At 47.2% G+C, this 17,928-nt stretch overlaps 3 protein-coding genes across 3 annotated transcripts in view; 1 reads left to right on the top strand and 2 right to left on the bottom strand.

The window, feature by feature from the left end:
* Window positions 1-1,319, top strand: part of LOC135815600 (complex I intermediate-associated protein 30, mitochondrial-like) — a 2,314-nt gene extending 995 nt beyond the window's left edge. The window contains exons 2-3 of the mRNA XM_065328916.1: window positions 242-442; window positions 886-1,319. Of these exons, the coding sequence (XP_065184988.1) occupies window positions 242-442; window positions 886-1,122 (438 nt within the window). The 3' untranslated portion in view covers window positions 1,123-1,319. The remainder of the gene's footprint in view (window positions 1-241; window positions 443-885) is intronic.
* Window positions 1,244-10,141, bottom strand: LOC135815599 (uncharacterized). Its single transcript, XM_065328915.1, has 8 exons — window positions 9,811-10,141; window positions 8,499-8,669; window positions 6,704-6,912; window positions 5,571-5,768; window positions 4,919-5,097; window positions 4,214-4,350; window positions 3,360-3,722; window positions 1,244-2,146 (listed from the first exon to the last, which is right to left on the bottom strand). Exons 1-8 carry the CDS (start codon window positions 10,070-10,072, stop codon window positions 1,830-1,832), a joined length of 1,836 nt encoding a protein of 611 aa, XP_065184987.1. The 5' UTR covers window positions 10,073-10,141; the 3' UTR covers window positions 1,244-1,829.
* A 937-nt stretch (window positions 10,142-11,078) lies between these two features.
* On the bottom strand, window positions 11,079-17,798 carry LOC135815602 (uncharacterized). The gene is made up of 8 exons (XM_065328918.1): window positions 17,467-17,798; window positions 16,840-17,010; window positions 15,871-16,106; window positions 15,274-15,480; window positions 14,835-15,013; window positions 13,457-13,608; window positions 12,841-13,197; window positions 11,079-12,115 (listed from the first exon to the last, which is right to left on the bottom strand). Exons 1-8 carry the CDS (start codon window positions 17,666-17,668, stop codon window positions 11,790-11,792), a joined length of 1,830 nt encoding a protein of 609 aa, XP_065184990.1. The 5' UTR covers window positions 17,669-17,798; the 3' UTR covers window positions 11,079-11,789.
* Between the last annotated feature and the right edge of the window lie 130 nt (window positions 17,799-17,928).

The following is a 17,928-nucleotide window of genomic DNA, read 5'->3' on the forward strand; positions in this document are numbered from 1 at the left end:
GCTGTGATAATCGTTATATCTTCTCCAGCAGTGCATGGCCAGCGCTTCTATCCGTGATCACATAGTCGCATCGGCTGGTCAGGTTTTGGTGCAGGTTCCTGTATTGCGGGAGCCTTGATAAATTCATGGACTGTACTGCTTTGAGCAGTGAACAGGTGAAGGCTATTGGAAACTGGTGATGCCTGACTAGAAGCATGGCCCATTCCTTTTTTTGTATAATTATTGTCTCTGCTGCCTACAGCAAAACGCCTTGTTGGAGATAATGCAGTCTGAAAAGATTATCGGGCAAGGTAACTATGATGGCTTTGAGGTTCGGCTGCGCGGGGATGGCCGCCGGTACAAGTTCAACTGCCAGGAGGAGCACTTCCGTAGGACGGAGAAGGAGGTCATGTTCCAGTTCATGCTGAACACGCGTGGCGGACCGGAGTACGAGATATTCCGCGTAAGTTGACCGACTTGAGGCCCCAGGGCATGATAATCTCACATACCACGATTATCTTCTCGCAAAGTGTTCCGTACTTTCAAAGTCCCGCACTCACAATAAGTTACACATTTTCGTCTCCAAGACCGAGTGCGCTACTTATCGGAGTAGACTGAACGTGGAAGTTTCAAATTCTAACACTACTCAGAAGTAGCTTCAGAAGAGTTTGGTTTTCACTATGCATGGACTGTTTTAGTAGGTGGTATTTGGGAGTGTGTTGAAGTAATTCAAAGTGTGAGCACATGGAGTGATGGCATTGGAGTGCTCATGTGTTGCGCTCACTGAGGGTCATGGCTGCCATATATTGGGCGATGCATTGCCATATATTGGGCGATGCCTGTTTCCATGCTGCATACATGTACAGTATTGTCACCATTGTGCATGCTGACCAACTGTGCCTACAGATGCCGTTCTCTAAATTCATCCGCACGGCACGCGGCGGTTATCTACAGAGCCAGCTTCTCCTGGAGCATCAGTTTATCAAGTCGATCGGGTTCCTACTGGCTGACGACGTCACCGGGCCGTTCCAGCTGGAAATCGACTACATCAAGCTCATCAAGATTCCTTACTGCGTGGACTTTGACAAAATGGACCGGCGCCGGCCACAGCATACAAACCTGATGTCGTATGAAGATCTGTAGTCAGTTTACACTGAGTTATTATTATATCATTTCTGTACCTTTGAACAGGTTAGCTGTGACCAGAGATTCCCCCATGCTATTTTGGCCTTGAAGTTCTTATCATTGTTCTCATCGGACTTCATTAATTTAAGAAAAATGTACTTCTTCTTCTTTGTTTGAAGTAGAATTTATAAATATTTAAAATTATTTGATGACGAGAGCGTAAGTAACCACTGCTTTGAAATGGGTATGCAATGTTCAATAGATAGCTTTCTTCTAGCGGACAGTTTGGGCCTTACACTAGTAGCTAATACATCTATGACACGAATCTTGACACCGCAATTATAACGCAGGAAATCAGTTGTTGACAATGGTGGCTGGGTGGTCCGGTACGATATGCTATAGTTTTTCTGGGTCAAATACTAATACTGGCTTGCAGTGTACATATAAGGCAGAAGCAATTGTTAGTAATAGTATATCTGTAGACAATGCACAGGAACCAGCAATGAAGGAGTACAGTGTAGGCAGGCAATGACACTGTACCAACGCGTTTGGAAAGAAAACGAACTCATCTGATTATCTGCTGAGAACCGTTGGCTATACTGCTGAAGCATTACACCCGTATGGAGGTTGTAAAAACAGCAGCCTCGGACTCGAGACTGCATGCAGCCTATCATGAGCTCTGTGTCGGTGTGTTTGCGTACAGAACATTTGCCAGTCTGTGTTTCTTACAGTCCACGGAAGGCGTTAGCCTGTGCGACCTTCTCGTCAATCTCGTCCTGCATCTTCTTCACGTCTGATCCAGTTATCTTGTCTCCAGACTGAACTCGTTTAGCAAACTCTTTTAGGTTCTTCACAATCTCCCGCTTTCCCATGTCGTTCTCAACGGTGCTCAGATGTAAGTGCATTTCTTTGACCAGAGCTTTCAGATTGGACGGAGTAATCATCTTGTCATACCAGGCCTCACTGCCGACCACACTGGCTTCAATGTCGAAGGCATGAGACCGTGAAGCAGCATAGTTCACGGTCAAGATGTACTGAGCGCCTGGAGTCACACACCACCAACATGAGAACAAACAGAATATGGTTGATCCATGAATACATTGGTAGTAGTATTGACCTATCCGCGGCATGGGAGAGGGTAACAAAAATAAAATAAATAAAAAATTGTTTGGGGAAGCCACGCCATTATTGAATGCTCAACAATGACGGGTGTGGGGTACACCAAGTTCCCATGATCTGAAAGTACAATTATTATTGTTGAAAGCACTAGGTGGCCTGCACTATACAATGTGACCTGTGCAAGTATATTGTTTTGTCTGCCTGTTCCGAGCCACCGATTGCAGTGTCTCCAGGTCCTTCGGACTCCGGAGATGCATGGACGTCGCCTCGGCTAATTCGTTGTCTATCTATCACCACTGGTAGGGTGAGGAAATTGCCCCGACTAAACATCACCGACGGTATCCGCCTCGCGTACAGCCATGATATTCCTTGCACAAATGAGAAATACACCAAGGTGCGGGTATGCGAGCACTTCAGAAGTGCCAGCGCATCCGTACCTTGCAATATTTCTCTGTCGTCTCTGTCCATGAGTACAGCTTTTACTAGCCAACTCTATACACATATAAGCAACATTGCCTTCCTGTAGCCTCGCGTCATCTTCATACCCAGACCTAGACACACAACCTCTGCTCGGACTACACTGCACAGATAGTCAATTGGATAGAGTAGATATACTAGAGTCCTGCTCAGCGAATCTCTGATGTCATGAAGAAGTTTGCATCCTGCAGCATGCAGTGCATGCAGGTCTTGAGCTGAAGTTATACAGTGCCACACACTAGGTTGACCCACTCGCTAGGTTGACCCACACACTAGGTTGACCCACTCGCTTGGATATCATTGAGCAGTGCTGCAGTGCAACCATGTACTCTAATTTCAGAAATTTTCACTGCTCAATATTTTCGGTATGAGGGCAACAGGTGAACAGAAATGTTCGGTACAGAGAAGCAGTTCCCTATTGGATTATGACACACATTGTGTGTTGGTGTTTGTTCGGTGTATTGAAATTTTAGGTATGACACAGACACACCGAAAGTACCGAAAATAAAAGTACTTCAAGTACACCGAAAATTTGTGAAATTACAGTACTTCATAATGCAGACCTTCACAATACCTCTATGCAGACATGCCTGATGACAGAGCATGCAGCAGCGCATGCACGAAGTGATATATGGCAGTGAAGCATTAGCAATCCCTACCTTGGAATGTCGGCGATGATGGGCGACACGATCTGTTGAACGCCGTCTGGAATACTGCAATGCGTCCGAACCGGGGGCGAACAGCGGCCACAGCCTCCACATCATTGCCCTTGCCCTGTCGAGACTCGAAAAACACCGTTTCACCAAACATGTCTTTCGTCCAGCCAGGGTTGAGGAATATGCTCAGAGAGACGCCATGTTCTGGCAAATGCTCAGCCTGCAGCATACTGGTTTGATCGGCTAATCTCGTTAGGCTACAGGATAGCGAGTATGGGTGGTAGGTGACAGCGCCAGTAAAATGGCTGACCACCGGCTGAAGTTCATCAAACAGCCGACTTTGACGGAACAAGGCAATGCTCATGGCTATAGGAAAGGAAAGCAAGGAAGACAAATACAAATCTTAGAAGCCCCAAGGGAAATGTTATCCTTCGTGCTGGTATGTTAAACACAAGCTTCACATGGCATATGAAACATGTACTTGTAAGTGCATTTGAAATGATGATCAACATGTGTTTGACAATCATGCTCCGGTTTCATGACAAAGCTGTGTTTGTGTGCTCGTTTGAGAAGCATTCATGATGTGTAGCCTTGGCCCTCGCAGTATCCTACTAGTACATGTATAGCTTAGACAGCTAATCCTGCCTGTACTGGTTCTATTCAATAAGTGTACATGGATGGTAGGGTGGATACAGATCACATGCCACTGCACAGGGCACCTTGCACATACTCACACAAAAACGTTTGCAGCGGAGATACACAACACATTCACAAACACACCGGGGACACAACATCTCCCGGTCTTCTCGCCGGTTTGCAACACCATGACTGCTACCATGACAGTGTTGGTAACTTACGAAGAGTCCACATAAGGTTCTTTTCATCATAGCGGTATAGTGCACGGTGTAGCATGAACAAGCGAAGCTTCGTGACATCTTCTTCGTCAAGGTAACCATCAAGTACCATTACTCGATTACCACTACTGGCAGTGTAGCTGTATAACCAAGACAATTCACAGTAGACCGGTACAAACACAGTAGAGTACAAACATTCACAATTCACAGTAGAGTACAAACATTCGTCACTCGGAATAGTGAGCACGGCCGAAGTTACCGCATAACACAGTTGCACTTCATGCGCCTCATATCCTGTCCTACAGAGGAAAGCTAAGACACTGTATGGATGAATGCTGGAACTCACATAGGACAAACACTGCCGACAGCACGGCACAAGGAGTTGACCCTTTGCACCACTGAGCTGCTCACACAAGGAGGCAGAGTGTTCAAACATATGCCAACATGCCCAGGACCTCCAAAGTTCCAAACACCCGTGCACCTACACCGGCAACCGTACCAAGCAGGGGCTACGTTCTGGTGCTACCAAGCAAGCACTTCTACCTGTCACTGGATGCCAGTCATTATATGAGCCAGACTGGTTACTAGTAGCTGACATTCTACACACAATCAGACATTTAAAATGAACACCCGGATATTACAATTCAGACTTTAGTGGAGAACAGAGCATCGTGTGTGCGCAGGTGTGTGAAATAATTGGGTACTTACGTTTTTACATGGTGCTCCTCCACATCCTTGTTTGCTTGACTGTCCTCGCGCATTTTGAGAGTTTTGGTAAACAGCTTCTCCTCTCCGTGAAATTTTCGATCCTCAACTCCTTGGACAAATCCCTGGTTCTTATGGAAGTTCGTGTCAAAACCTTCTTCATCCGGTCTTCCCATCCTCAACTGCAGGAGTGGTGTGTTTGTAAGGGTGGGTGAGTAAGAGAGAAAGACACACAAAGAGAGTTAGAGAGGAGGAGGAGGAGGAAAGGGTGGTGACTAAGAAGGAGGAGGAGGCCTGAGGCAGAAGAGGAAAGGGTGGTGACTAAGAAGGAGGAGGAGGTCCAAGAGGAGGTTTATGAGGAGGAGGCAACTGTTACATTATCGGCTAGCTTTAATACACTAACAGCCTAGCATAGCACGAGGGACTGGCTGAATCAATCTAAAATAAATGAGGGAACAGAGTTAGAGCACTTTCTTCTTTCCTTTTGCATTGCGCAGTGAATTGCAAGAATCTCTCTCCGAAATTCGAGGGGTGATCAGAAAATGTAATTGCAATTGTACATGTACATGGCTACAGTTATTCAAATTACTAAATTTCCAGGCCACAAGTATGCCATTGCGTAGAGACTTCTTCTGGAGAAGATTTTCAAGCTAACCTCAATAATATGCTGTGCTGATGTGTAGTCGATAGCAGGCGGGTGAAGTAGTCGTCGTGCTGATGCCGTGAAGATGGCCATGCGACCAATGCGTGGGTGAACGCTTGCCGCCACTGTGGCACTGTCATTGAACAGCAGCGTTTCGCCGTAGTAGTTGCGCTTCCAGTCGTCAACGTAGATCTGTGCAATGAGCGATTTCTGGAAGAATGTCAACAAGGAAAACAATCATACTTTAGCTGAGCGTGCCCGATAAGTACCTCGCCTCGATGTGCTAGCTAGCTTCGCGTTTGGATACCGAAGCAGACAAGCACTACCATTCAAGTGGAAACTGTAGTACTGTGCATGTGTTATCATGATTGCAGTGTAGTACTGTGCATGTGTTATCATGATTGCAGTGTAGTACTGTGCATGTGTTATCATGATTGCAGTGTAGTACTGTGCATGTGTTATCATGATTGCAGTGTAGTACTGTGCATGTGTTATCATGATTGCAGTGTAGTACTGTGCATGTGTTATCATGATTGCAGTGTAGTACTGTGCATGTGTTATCATGATTGCAGTGTAGTACTGTGCATGTGTTATCATGATTGCAGTGTAGTACTGTGCATGTGTTATCATGATTGCAGTGTAGTACTGTGCATGTGTTATCATGATTGCAGTGTAGTCGTACTTAGAAGATTCTGCAGAGGTAAACAGTTCCTATCACGGAAATCTCTTGTTTAGAGAAGAAACAAGCTTTGGGCGTTCAACTCGAAAGAGAAATGATAAATCATGCAGCACCGGGTACATCTATTTCATGCATTCTCTATGTGTCTATGTCTCTATGTAGGCGATTTTACAGCAGCACTACTGAAGACATGCCGCCTCAGCAGCTGGTTGAGAATCTGTTATTAGAGAAGCAACCGCATGGCTTAAACATGTACTTCGAAGCACAGGTATCAATTTATTGGTTTTCATCATACAGTTTAGCCGGGAGTTCCTCAGAGACCTAAAAAAGAAAAGAAACAAAAGGTGCGGGAATGCCATGTTGTCCAATGCTCAGTGGCTACCCAAAATCAGAACTGTGGCTCCACTATCACTACTAATGCCAGGGAGATATTGTTCCAAAGGCCATGCACAATGCTGATACGTACGTCATTGATGTCACCCAGATCCGGCTTGAGCTGATCTCCCCATCTTAAGACGTGCAGGACAACATCAGCGAGAAGGAGCTCTCCGTCACTGGGGAAGGCAAGGCTCACCATCCGCTGTATCGACTGCCATAGGTCCGTATTGGTAAACTCAACGGCTGGGAGCACGGCCTTCCATGGTGCATTGCTTTCCGGCCGCAAGCGAGACTCAACTACAGCAGCACAAGAACACACATGATAATCGTGTATGCAAGCACACAAAGTGGACGGAGGTACATGAAAGCTACCGCATTTTTCGGAGTACAAGCTGCACTGGAGTGTAAGCCGAACCCCCCCCCCCCTTTCTGGGTGAACTTTGAGGGTTAAAAGTGGGGTTTTAGTTCATACTCCGGACCATATGGCCCAGAATCTGCGAAAACCAGGCTTAGGGTGAAATTTCACAAAATGACTTTTTCCCATTTTCAGCTTCTACTGGGCATGGGAGGTCAGGAGACAAAATATTACAGGTGTGGGTCGACTCATAGTGGTATTAAAAGTATCTCAAACACACCAGGGTATTGTGTTAAAAAATCCAAAAAAAAACACAAAATTGTTATCATAGGAAAGAAATGAAGAGAGATCCACCAGAGTGAAGGAAGAGACATGGATGATTTTTGTTTAGGTGACATGACAAGGTAGGCATGTGGGGGGCAGGCTTGTTGTGGCCCCTTGGTGCTGCAGGCTGTAGTGGCCACGCACAGTTCTGCATGAATTTTGTTTGCTCCTCACTCAGCACATTCTGGGGCTGCATACATGTACTTGCATGCTCTGGCGCTACACACCACAAGGAAACCCGACTCCGGTTGAGATGGCACCTTTTGAAGGGTGAATCTAGTACAACTATTCAAAAACAAGCAAGAACACAGCCTTTCAAACTGTTCCACTGTTCGTAGTATGCGCATAGTGATAGTGTGCTGGCGTGCTGCAGTGTCTGCTTGGTGCTGACCAGCAAGTGAAATCTCGGCACGCCGTACAATCCCTTGCAGCTAGCTGTCCAGCGAGGAAAGTCTCGAGTGGAGGCCTCTCAATCTGCTCGCTCATTCGCCTGGCATTCAGTAGCACTTCATCGCCAAGGCCTTCAATTCAAAACAGTTTTCACATTGCTCTTCTAGCCTTTTTCCTCGTGAACTTGCTGCAAACGTATGAGCTCTGCTGCGCGTGTTCCCTTTGCGTGAGGCCCAGAAACAGCTAGTATCTCCATACTTCGATTGGCTGGGTCGATGCCGTCCAGGTTCTCCTCGCTATCGCCATCACGACTCTAACTGGAGACGATTTCTTCACCATTTTCCGCAAGCAGCAGCTAGCGCAGAAATTTCGCCATCCCTGAGTGAAGGAGATGGAATCCGTTCGATCAGCTCAAAAACTCTTCGTTGTGACTAGAGGAGTAGCAGGGAATATTCTACCGGAAGCCCTTTGACTTCCCTGACTGCTGAAACCCTTCCTGCCATGACTGCTACTTCTTCAAACAAGCGAGATTCTCTTTGGTTCCACTTCACTGCACTCGAGCGCCCACGCGACACAACCGTTTTACAAAACATCATTTTTCTCAAAAAAATGATTTTCACCCTAAGCCTGGTTTTCGCAGAAGTTGGGCCATATGGTACCTCCACTAGTCCATCAGGAAATGTATTGTCACTGTCACCCGTTGTATAGCATAGCTCAGGGGGGGGGGGGGGGGTCATGAAGTGCATTGCCACCGTGCAATACAGCATGCAGTGGGTATGGATGACACTTGACCAGTCCCGTCAATCTTGCTTACCATTCTCTTCTGGGTCAAAACCTGTGAACACCCAGTTCGTGTCCTTGTACTGCAGTAGGTTGCGCAGATTGTCGACGTTCTCACGCGTGAACACACGATCAAGGACGACGAGACGTCCGTCGTGAGGCAGTGGAGCGGTGTATTTGATGTAGGGAGTAATGTCCTTCAGTGCTGTAACGTTACAAATACAGACAGGTAGAATGGCAGGTAGACAAGACCGTTGAAACATGCGCAGCATAACAAGAAAGATGGATCGACCGATGATAACACCAAGCAGGGCTGTAGTCTAAAGCAACATCATGTGACGCTGTGCCCTTCTTCAAGTGTCTGCTGCCCTGTTTCAAAATGAATCACACTCGCACCGTAGAGTGCATGGTTTGACTAAAAATTCCCACCTGCATGTACAATAGTCATTCCCCATACAATAAGCCATGCACCCTGGACATGTACATTTAGGCCCTGAAGAGTAGACCATTGTGTGTTGTCAAGTGCAACAGTCTGGCACATAATCATATTAATGCCAGTAGACCTGCATTGTGCAGGGGTGCAGCTAGGGTTTCCTTGGCACCCGGGTCAATGTTGATGTGGTATTTTCTTTCTGAATTTATGTCAACCCTGAAATCACCCCACACCGAAACCGGAAACAAACATTCGACCAATCGCTACCTTCTAAATAATCCACTTTGATTGTGGACTTTGGTTCAGGATCAGCCGATCGGTTTGAGTATACCGGTATGCAGAATGCATGTATGTGAATGTCAACCAAGACGGCGTGAATCTTGCAAACCTTTCCCAGTTGGGTCGTTTTGGTTTCCCTCAGCCAAGTGACCCGGTCAAGGTATGCCACTTTGTTATGTGGTGCAGCACACAAACGCACGTACCATGCAATCGGGTTTCGTGATGGCACAAGGTCTCATGATATCGTTGCATGCATGTGCAATAGGCTTTTCCCAAATCAGCCGGTCGAAAAATTCGGCCAAAACAGTAGTTTTGATAATTACTTACCGATCTTTTCGCCGAATATGCAAATTTCACACTGAATTCGCCGAAAATCGATGTTTTGGTGCCTCAACAGCATGCAAATACAATTTCTGTGGCCATTGTGCATGCAGCGAAAGGTGCCTGCGACTTTCGGCATTTCCGTAATCGGTCACCAGGAAGAGACGCCGAAATCAATGGCTGTCGAGAAGTCGCCGATATAAAAACAAGAGAAATACAGAACGGCTTTGAAGGGTGTCCAGATTTGGGGCGGCCAAATCAGTTGGACAGTCTGAGCAAAGCAACATGAAATATTCAGAGAAACACTCCTTACTAGTGTTATCCTTCCTAAAGCATGAGTCGGCTGGAACTGGAGGTAGCACCAGCATATCTTCCCCTTCTTCCTCGCCACCATTTTCTTCATCCCCATACTGGTCATCTCTGTCCTGCTCTTCTTCGTCCTCCTCCCCATAATCTGGCTCCTCGGGCTCATCGTACTCTTCTCTCCTGGCTCCTATCGCACTAGGCATGTGCGGAGCGCACGTTAGAAGAATTAGGAGTGCCAAACTGCCCCACGCTATCCTGAGGAATTCCATAGCGAGCCGGTAGCGACGGTTGGGGGTTCCTCGAGTCGAGCGTCGTCCAACCAGAAAGACCACAGAACTAGAGCGCTTACTCGCACAACATGCACACTGCACGGTATATCTACGGGCTACACCTTTTTCACTCATTTAGCTGAATGTGATCTGCTGAGTACAACTACTGTACAACTACAAGCTTCTCCTCTTCAAAAAATTATTTTCGACTCTCGGCTTGCCCCCCCCCCCCCCCCCCCCATTATCTAGCCCTGTAGTATGAGTATGACCTAGCGCTAGCGCTAGCGCAGCTGTCGACATGTCACTCATGAAGCCTTGAAGGTATGATTTCGGATTTGGTTCAGTTTGAACGCTGTCGTTGCGTAACCCACAACATGCTCAGCTCTCGACTCCCTGCATAATAAAAGTGCATTGAACTGTGTGTGGAGTCAACACAGAGCAGCGGACTCTTCGACTTCGAGCCGAGGTTGACCGACCCTCAACTAACTAACGTTACTTGGTCAAGTCATGCATGCCGCGATTCTGCGCTTCACACCTCTGCGAACCAACACAGTACAGCCTACACTCACTGACTCAGGCTACAGGGCAACAGCTGGTAGCATGGGTCCCCAACATTTTACTCTTACTTGGTGTCACTGTGAATCAGTGCCAGTGCACTGGCCAGACGGTGTCCGAATGGACACAGGAATGCAGTGTAGAATCAGAGGCACTTCCTGCAGCACTGCCAGCAGATCCAAACTGTGCATTGATTCTCACAACTCCCTGATGGACACCATTGGCATTACCTGAACCGCTGTAATACTAATGTGTATTATGAGGCTATATCGCGTACTATCAGTATCACTTATCAGTATTACACACACACGAGCTGTGGAAAGAGACATTGCATGCTTTCATTCCCACTCCTCTCACTGCATAACAGTCAGCTGCACCACTTCAATGCTTTCTTGGCAAGTTTGGAGCATGCGCTTGGTCCATTGCTACGCTTATCGTTTGTCACCTGCCCCGCGGGGTTTGTTTTAAACATGCATGGTAGCCATGCTATCTGGGAAAAAACAGCCTACAGATCACATCAAATATGTACTGTTCATTAGACCTTAACCATTGAAATAGGATGAGCGTAAATGAGAGTAAATCTCCGCCTCCTTTCTGAAGTTATTCACAGGTAGTCCGCTGATACCCAGCATAGTCCAGGGGCATATCATATTGGTGCTGGTGAGTAAATCAATAACTAAATTTAATAAATACTGTTGTTCTCCTTTCCGCTTGACATCACACAAGTGTCAAGACGTAGCCGTCGCCCAGGCCAGACAGTGGCACTAGCTGCTGATTGTCGGACCTAAGACTTAGTAAGAGGAAGAATTGCTTGGCGCCAGCCAGTCGATCACCTCTATGCACTGTTCTGTGAAACTCAGATAGGCAGCGCGTCACCTTGTTGCAAAGCATTGTACTGGATGCGTAACTGTTTTGGACGGTCATGCTCAACAATAGTTCACATGCATGCCATTCTCATAGAGTGACTGCATGTGATGGAATGGATTCTGACCCTATCGCCTCGTGTCATTCGACATGCATGCTGCCGAGGCATTCTGAAGAGTTTGTATCCTTACCGATGTCCATGCAAATTGGTGAAGACTATGATAAAGCAAGATTCAAGTCAATCCAAGCCGTGGGAGAAGCCTCCACGGCAGTAAGCTCTCAAGTTGGGCTTCTAGTCTCACAAGCGCAATTCTTGCATAGCAGCGTATAAGCTATCCATAACGTCCATTACTTCCGACCTAGCCAATGGCCGTCCATCTTTGATTGCCTGGTTTATTTTCCTGACAAGTTTTCGTGCTTTGTCTTTCATCTTTCCATTCGGAAGAGCACCCATTTCAGCCAGAATCTCTTCCATTAGGTCCTCTAGCTCCGGTAGATCAATCATGCTATCCGAGTCACCGTCGTCCTCATCTTGGTCATCATCGCCCGCGTCCCCGGTAGGGTCTTTCTTCGCGGCAAGTTCCTTGGAAGCCGAGTACTTGACGGCAAACGTGTATCGGGCACCTGCACAGTGGACACGTGAAAAAGCACATTTTCACAGGAACGTTCTGTTGATGAGCTAGCACACATCCTACTTTGAAATGCTTTCACTGTACAAGTATTTCAAGCAGCCACGTTCATGTATATGTTCACCTGTCAGGAAAAAGCTTGCCAATTGTACCAGGTTGTCCTGGAAACTCCTGGAAGTAGAACAGTAGAAAACCGTCCTACATGGGGGGGGGGGGGGGGGATAAGGGGTCTGTTGTGGCAATACACGCAAGTCCAGGATATGTAGAATCAATCTGGAAAGCCGAGCTATGAGATCTGCCTCCTCAAAGACTGATGGCTTCTCAATCTCCACAACCCATGGCGGTACACAGTGATTGTAAACCTGTGCTGGCATGGGTGTTAGCGTACACTTGCCCTTTTCAGTCTCTGCATAACATCACTTGACAGTACAATTGTCGCCAATCATCGAAACGCTACCGTAAGAAGGCCTGATCCTCTTGTTTAGCATTGCGCACGCTTGATAACAGCAGCATACATTCCGGTCCTGGTACACACATTGTCTTCCTCATTCTATGGTTAAAAAGCTACAGTCTTCATTAGTACCCATATCAGGGAACCAGAGGAATTCAACATGTTGCATGTGCATTTGACTTGCACAGTGCCCAAGGCAACACGGCTGCTGTAGCTCGGTGTTAAGAACCCAGTTAACTACAGGTATATGTAGCAGTCATACCACTCACCATGGAAGCTCGACGACGGCGGACGGGCCGAGTGCTTGAACGTACCGTCGAATATTGCCACACGGCCGTAGCGCGGTCGAATGGCCGCCACAGACTCCAGGCTTTGTCCTGGGGCATCCACAAGGAATAGCGTCTCACCAAACATGTTCCTTGTCCAGTTTGGGTTCAGATAAACGAGCAGTGTGACATCGTTTTCGTCCGGCTCACAGTCCTCGTGAACGGTGGTAGTATCCGTGGTGCGAATCAAGTTGCAGGAGACATCATGTGGATAGTAGCTACCGACACCCGTGAAATAATCCACAATCTTCTGTAGCTGGACGTACAGTTCACTCTTCGTGAATGCCCAGGCCTCAAAGCCTATGTGAAACACATTGGCAGAAAACAACTGATGCATCACAACTCATCGAGTATTGGGGATTTTTTAAATGCACTGATATAGAGTCATCGTCATCAAGGCTTGGCACTGGGTGCGTGTTAGACCCGAGTCATCAATTGGATTTTTTCCCCAGGGGAAGACAGTATGAGTACTGGAGGTATGGCGGGCACTAAAATGCCCCCCCCCCCCCCCCCCCCCTCCTCCCCCCGTCGAAACACTGATGCAGCACATCCGGCTTACCTGCTATCCATTTGACGTTGTCAGTACCACTCATTGACTTGTCAAATTGATACGATGACCGGTGGACAATGTGATCCCGCAGGTTCGACAAGCTAGTGTTGTCCATGAAGCCATCAAACACAGCAAGTCGTTTGCCATTGCGAGCCCTATAGCTAAGAAAGATCAATGGCCATACGGAAGACAGACCTGAGAGATAGCAGAATGAACAGCTGGATCAGAGGACATCACTCGGCTTATTGCACATAATGATTTTTCTTATTGTCCGCAAACTCCAATGCAGCCACTTACACATGTATGAAAACTCACTCCCCAACTCCAATAACCGGGTCGCTTTACTGCAATCCATACATCCTGTACACACACCTTGTACACACTCTCTCTAACGGTCTCTAGGCTACACTGCAATTGATATACATTAGATCAAATTTTCGGGCAAGGCCCATCATCAGGAATAAGTCTACTGTAGACAAAACAGGGCTTCATACATATCACACAGAATAATAATCTCGCTTCCTGTGGTATTGCAACATTTTACGCTAGACCATCACACCTTTGGCCACTAGTACTTGTCACATATATAAAGCCCTGTTTTGTCTACAGTAGACTTATTCCTGATGATGGGCCTTGCCCGAAAAATTTGATCTAATGTATATCAATTGCAGTGTAGCCTAGAGACCGTTAGAGAGAGTGTGTACAAGGTGTGTGTACAGGATGTATGGATTCAAGTATTGGCTACAGTGGAGTCTCCAAACCTTGAGAAAAGCGCTTTACTGCAAATCAAATCAATATACAATTTACATAATATTCCACCAAATTGTCAGGCCTCGCCCAGCATCAGGGTTAATATTCTGATGATGTATTCAACCTGATGATGGGCCAGGCCCGAAAATTTGCTTGAATACTGAATTGATTCAGTGATTGGCAGTAAAGAGACCGTTGTTGGAGTTGAGGAGTGAAGTTTCATACATACATCATCATGTACATAGTTATTGGTGGCACATGTAGCACGGGTCCAGTACGGTGGCAACAGTCGTTGGCATTGGTCACTGACCAACACCGTGCATGTAACTGTTGTACACTGGAGATCGGATATAACGACCTTGCATATAACGACCTTGCATATAACGACCTTGCATATAACGACCTTGCATATAACGACCTTGCATATAACGACCTTGCATATAACGACAGATTGAGTTTAGCGACACAATTCTGTTGCCCAAGTCGTTTAGTAAGTCCTTTGTGAAGATCGGGCTTAGTGACAGATCGAATATAGTGTTCTCACCCGAAGGAGTGTCGTTATATCCAATCTCCCGGTGAGTGTACAATTGTACATGCTGCTAATGTTATCGATACGCATTGTGATAACACTGCCTACCTTTTAACAAGGTGATCTTCGGGCTTCTCCCCATAAGTCTGATTCTCTCGCTTCGCCAGCGCATCATTAAACAAGTGTGCTTCGTATTGGCCACCGTTGCGAGCAGACACCTCCGCCGTGAAGGACTTTTCAAAAGACTGCAGATTATCGTATTCTGTACTGGACCTGGTAAGACGCAGCTGCATGCGCACATAAGAGAACAATCCAGTATGAACACAAGTATCCAGTATAACAGACACAGAGCTGATGCATTCATTGCTGAAGTTTCCGGACAGTCCAAGCAAAGATTTGGCCCGATTCTATGCATGTATTTGACATGTTCATGCTGGCACATTGGCTTTTCCCTACCCATACATTATGTGCATCCATGGATGCAAGTTCTCGGCGGGTTGACTCAGGATCCAAGCAATGTAATGTGAAATGAATCCCCAGTTCTCACCTCAAGATACACCAGGACGGACGGGCAGTTGATGCTAGGAGGGTGCATGATTCTTGTAGCGCTGGCCGGAAACAGCGCAAAGCGTCCCAGACCTGGCTGAATGCACCCAGAGGACCGCGGGGACTGCTCCGCGGGGGAAAGCAGCAGAGTTTCACCGCCGTAGACTGGCATCCACCTTGCAAGGTAGATGTGGGCAACCAGGGAGGTCTAAACACAGCAGAACAAACATGTATCACATACAGGCCGCATTCTTGTAGGTGCACTCCGTTACCATGGTCACCGGCCTGACTGCTACTCCTGATTAGATGGCACCATGGCATGTGATCATACATACTCAGACAGCCGTACTATATGTGCATGTATACAGCGGAAGTCAAGATCCCAGCAAAGCAAAAGTACTTCTGGATGCATCATGGTTCCCAGGCCCAGGTGACCATGCTACGGCACACACATAGAATGACAACACGACTAACCTCTTTTCGCTCTTTTTGAACTGACTAAGCTGTTTCCCCTCGCTCCCTGTAGCTCTACCCTGAGGGTGTGGCAAGGGTCCATCTACATACAGTGTATTCTGTGTATATGCAGCCAGCCACTTACTTCATTTTGCTGACCGTTGTCGGGCAACACCTGGTCACCATGCCTTAGGACATAGCCGACAATACTGGCCAGTTGCCAATCCGCGACTGCACCGCCGTCGCCACCGCCGCTGCCATGCGTAAACAAACCGCTGGCCGCCGCCTTCACCTTGTGCCACTGTGCAGACTTGGAGAAGCCTTCAGATGACAGCATTGCCGTCCACGGTGCCCTGTTCTTCAGTGAATACGGCTGAGGCTCTGCAACAAACCAAGGTTGTACATGGATAGCGGAATAAGATTGTGCTGTAAGAGGTTCATGCCAAGCGCACTCTTCAGATAACAAACAGGAAAGTCCGGCTCTCGTACTAAACACAGGTATCATACGAGTAGGTGTGCACTAGATTTGTCTATGTGCATGGACTCCAGTGAACAGCAGCTCGGAATCTACCAAGTATAACTACGTGCAATAGCCAAGCAACTAAGGTTTACGAGTGTCAGGACAGAGGGGGTTAACCCCACCCGGCATCTCCAGAAGAAATTACTGTGCAGTGTAACCATTACCATGACTACAAAGTTGCCTGCGCATTGGTAGCTGGCGACTGCTTGTAGACGTGCCGCTATGCACCATGTACCGTGACTACAGCATCTAAAGTGGAACAAGACGTGGATCATGCTTAAGTGCCCTCTAATACAATAGCACTGCTGTATAGCACTGCTGTATAGCGCTGCTGTTGCTGAGCACTGACTCGGATGCACTACACTACATGTACGTGGTATGGATATCCGATATGGAGATGACCTGGAAAGGGGTTCTCTGCTGTGGCACGGTTTCTCCTCTGATAGAGTTACCGTCACTAACACCCTCTCTCGGTTATCCTTCTACTACTACATGTACATGTACATGCCGCCTGCGCTCCCAGTGATAATCACTAACAGCTACTGTTACTAGCATTGGGAAAGAACCCAATGCCATGCAGAGATCATTGCGTACCATACTCCGATGCATCCAGTCCGTGGAACATCCAGGATGTCATCTTGGAGGTCAGCCAGGCCTCCATCAGGCTCACCTCTTCCTGGCTGAAGACATTGTCCAGGACAATCAGCTGATTGCTGTCAATGGTGCCAAGTGGTACACTGTACGTCACATAGCTGCTTGCATTGACTACAACACACAAGCACAGAAAAGAAGGGGTAATAATTACTATTACAGTCAAACCTCTTTAGGACGAACACCAAGGGACCGATGATATAATTTTGTTCGCAATCACGGGAGTTCTTCTTATCCGAATGGTATACCCAGTGAATACACAGTGATTTATCCAATGGAGTTACGAATACTAGTTCACCATTTGTCTTATCAGTATCAGTGTTCTTCCTGACGAACTTTCACTGTGTGTACTTGTCACTGACTGTCAGTTCAACGGTAATCTCCCTGCTAAGCTTAGCGTATAAAAATACTGGGAAGTAATAACATTGGGCATGACTGTATGTTTCGAATCACGGACAGTGTAGATCTACCCTTTGTCATGAAGGCATGATGCGCACCCACCACACTATTGATTATCATAATGGAGACGTCACGAATACGGGCCATGCCAAGATCTCTCTACTAACTCACATTCGACGCTAACTTCTGCCTGTGTGGTTTCTCCATCGGTGTCGTCTTCCTCGTCCGCAGCGTGCTCGACCTCAACGGCTCTCCGCCCTTCGGAGTGTTCTTGCTGCTGGGATTCCGCCGTGCTGCTATGGAGTCCCAGAACAATGTAGATCACACACAGGAGCACCAATGTCGACCTCCGCAGCAGCAACCGATAAGCCATGATCGGTGCAGTGTTCTTGCGCACTATACCGTACACGTCCGTGTAGAGCTGCCTACAAAGGTCTGTTGTCACACTACCGGTATTTGGCAGAGTCGGAATTCCCGACAGCTCTATTAGCGTGGAGGATTTCGGATATCAACTGTGCTTCAAGTCAAGTAGTTAGAAGGCCTTCTTTTCGGTTTGCATGTTTAGGTCCACTCTACAGGTCATTTTGACGAATGAATCAAAACGAAAGTGGACTGTGATGATCGATGACGACC

This window comes from Sycon ciliatum, chromosome 4 (genome assembly GCF_964019385.1).
Source record: "Sycon ciliatum chromosome 4, ocSycCili1.1, whole genome shotgun sequence".
NCBI classification, from domain to species: domain Eukaryota; kingdom Metazoa; phylum Porifera; class Calcarea; order Leucosolenida; family Sycettidae; genus Sycon; species Sycon ciliatum.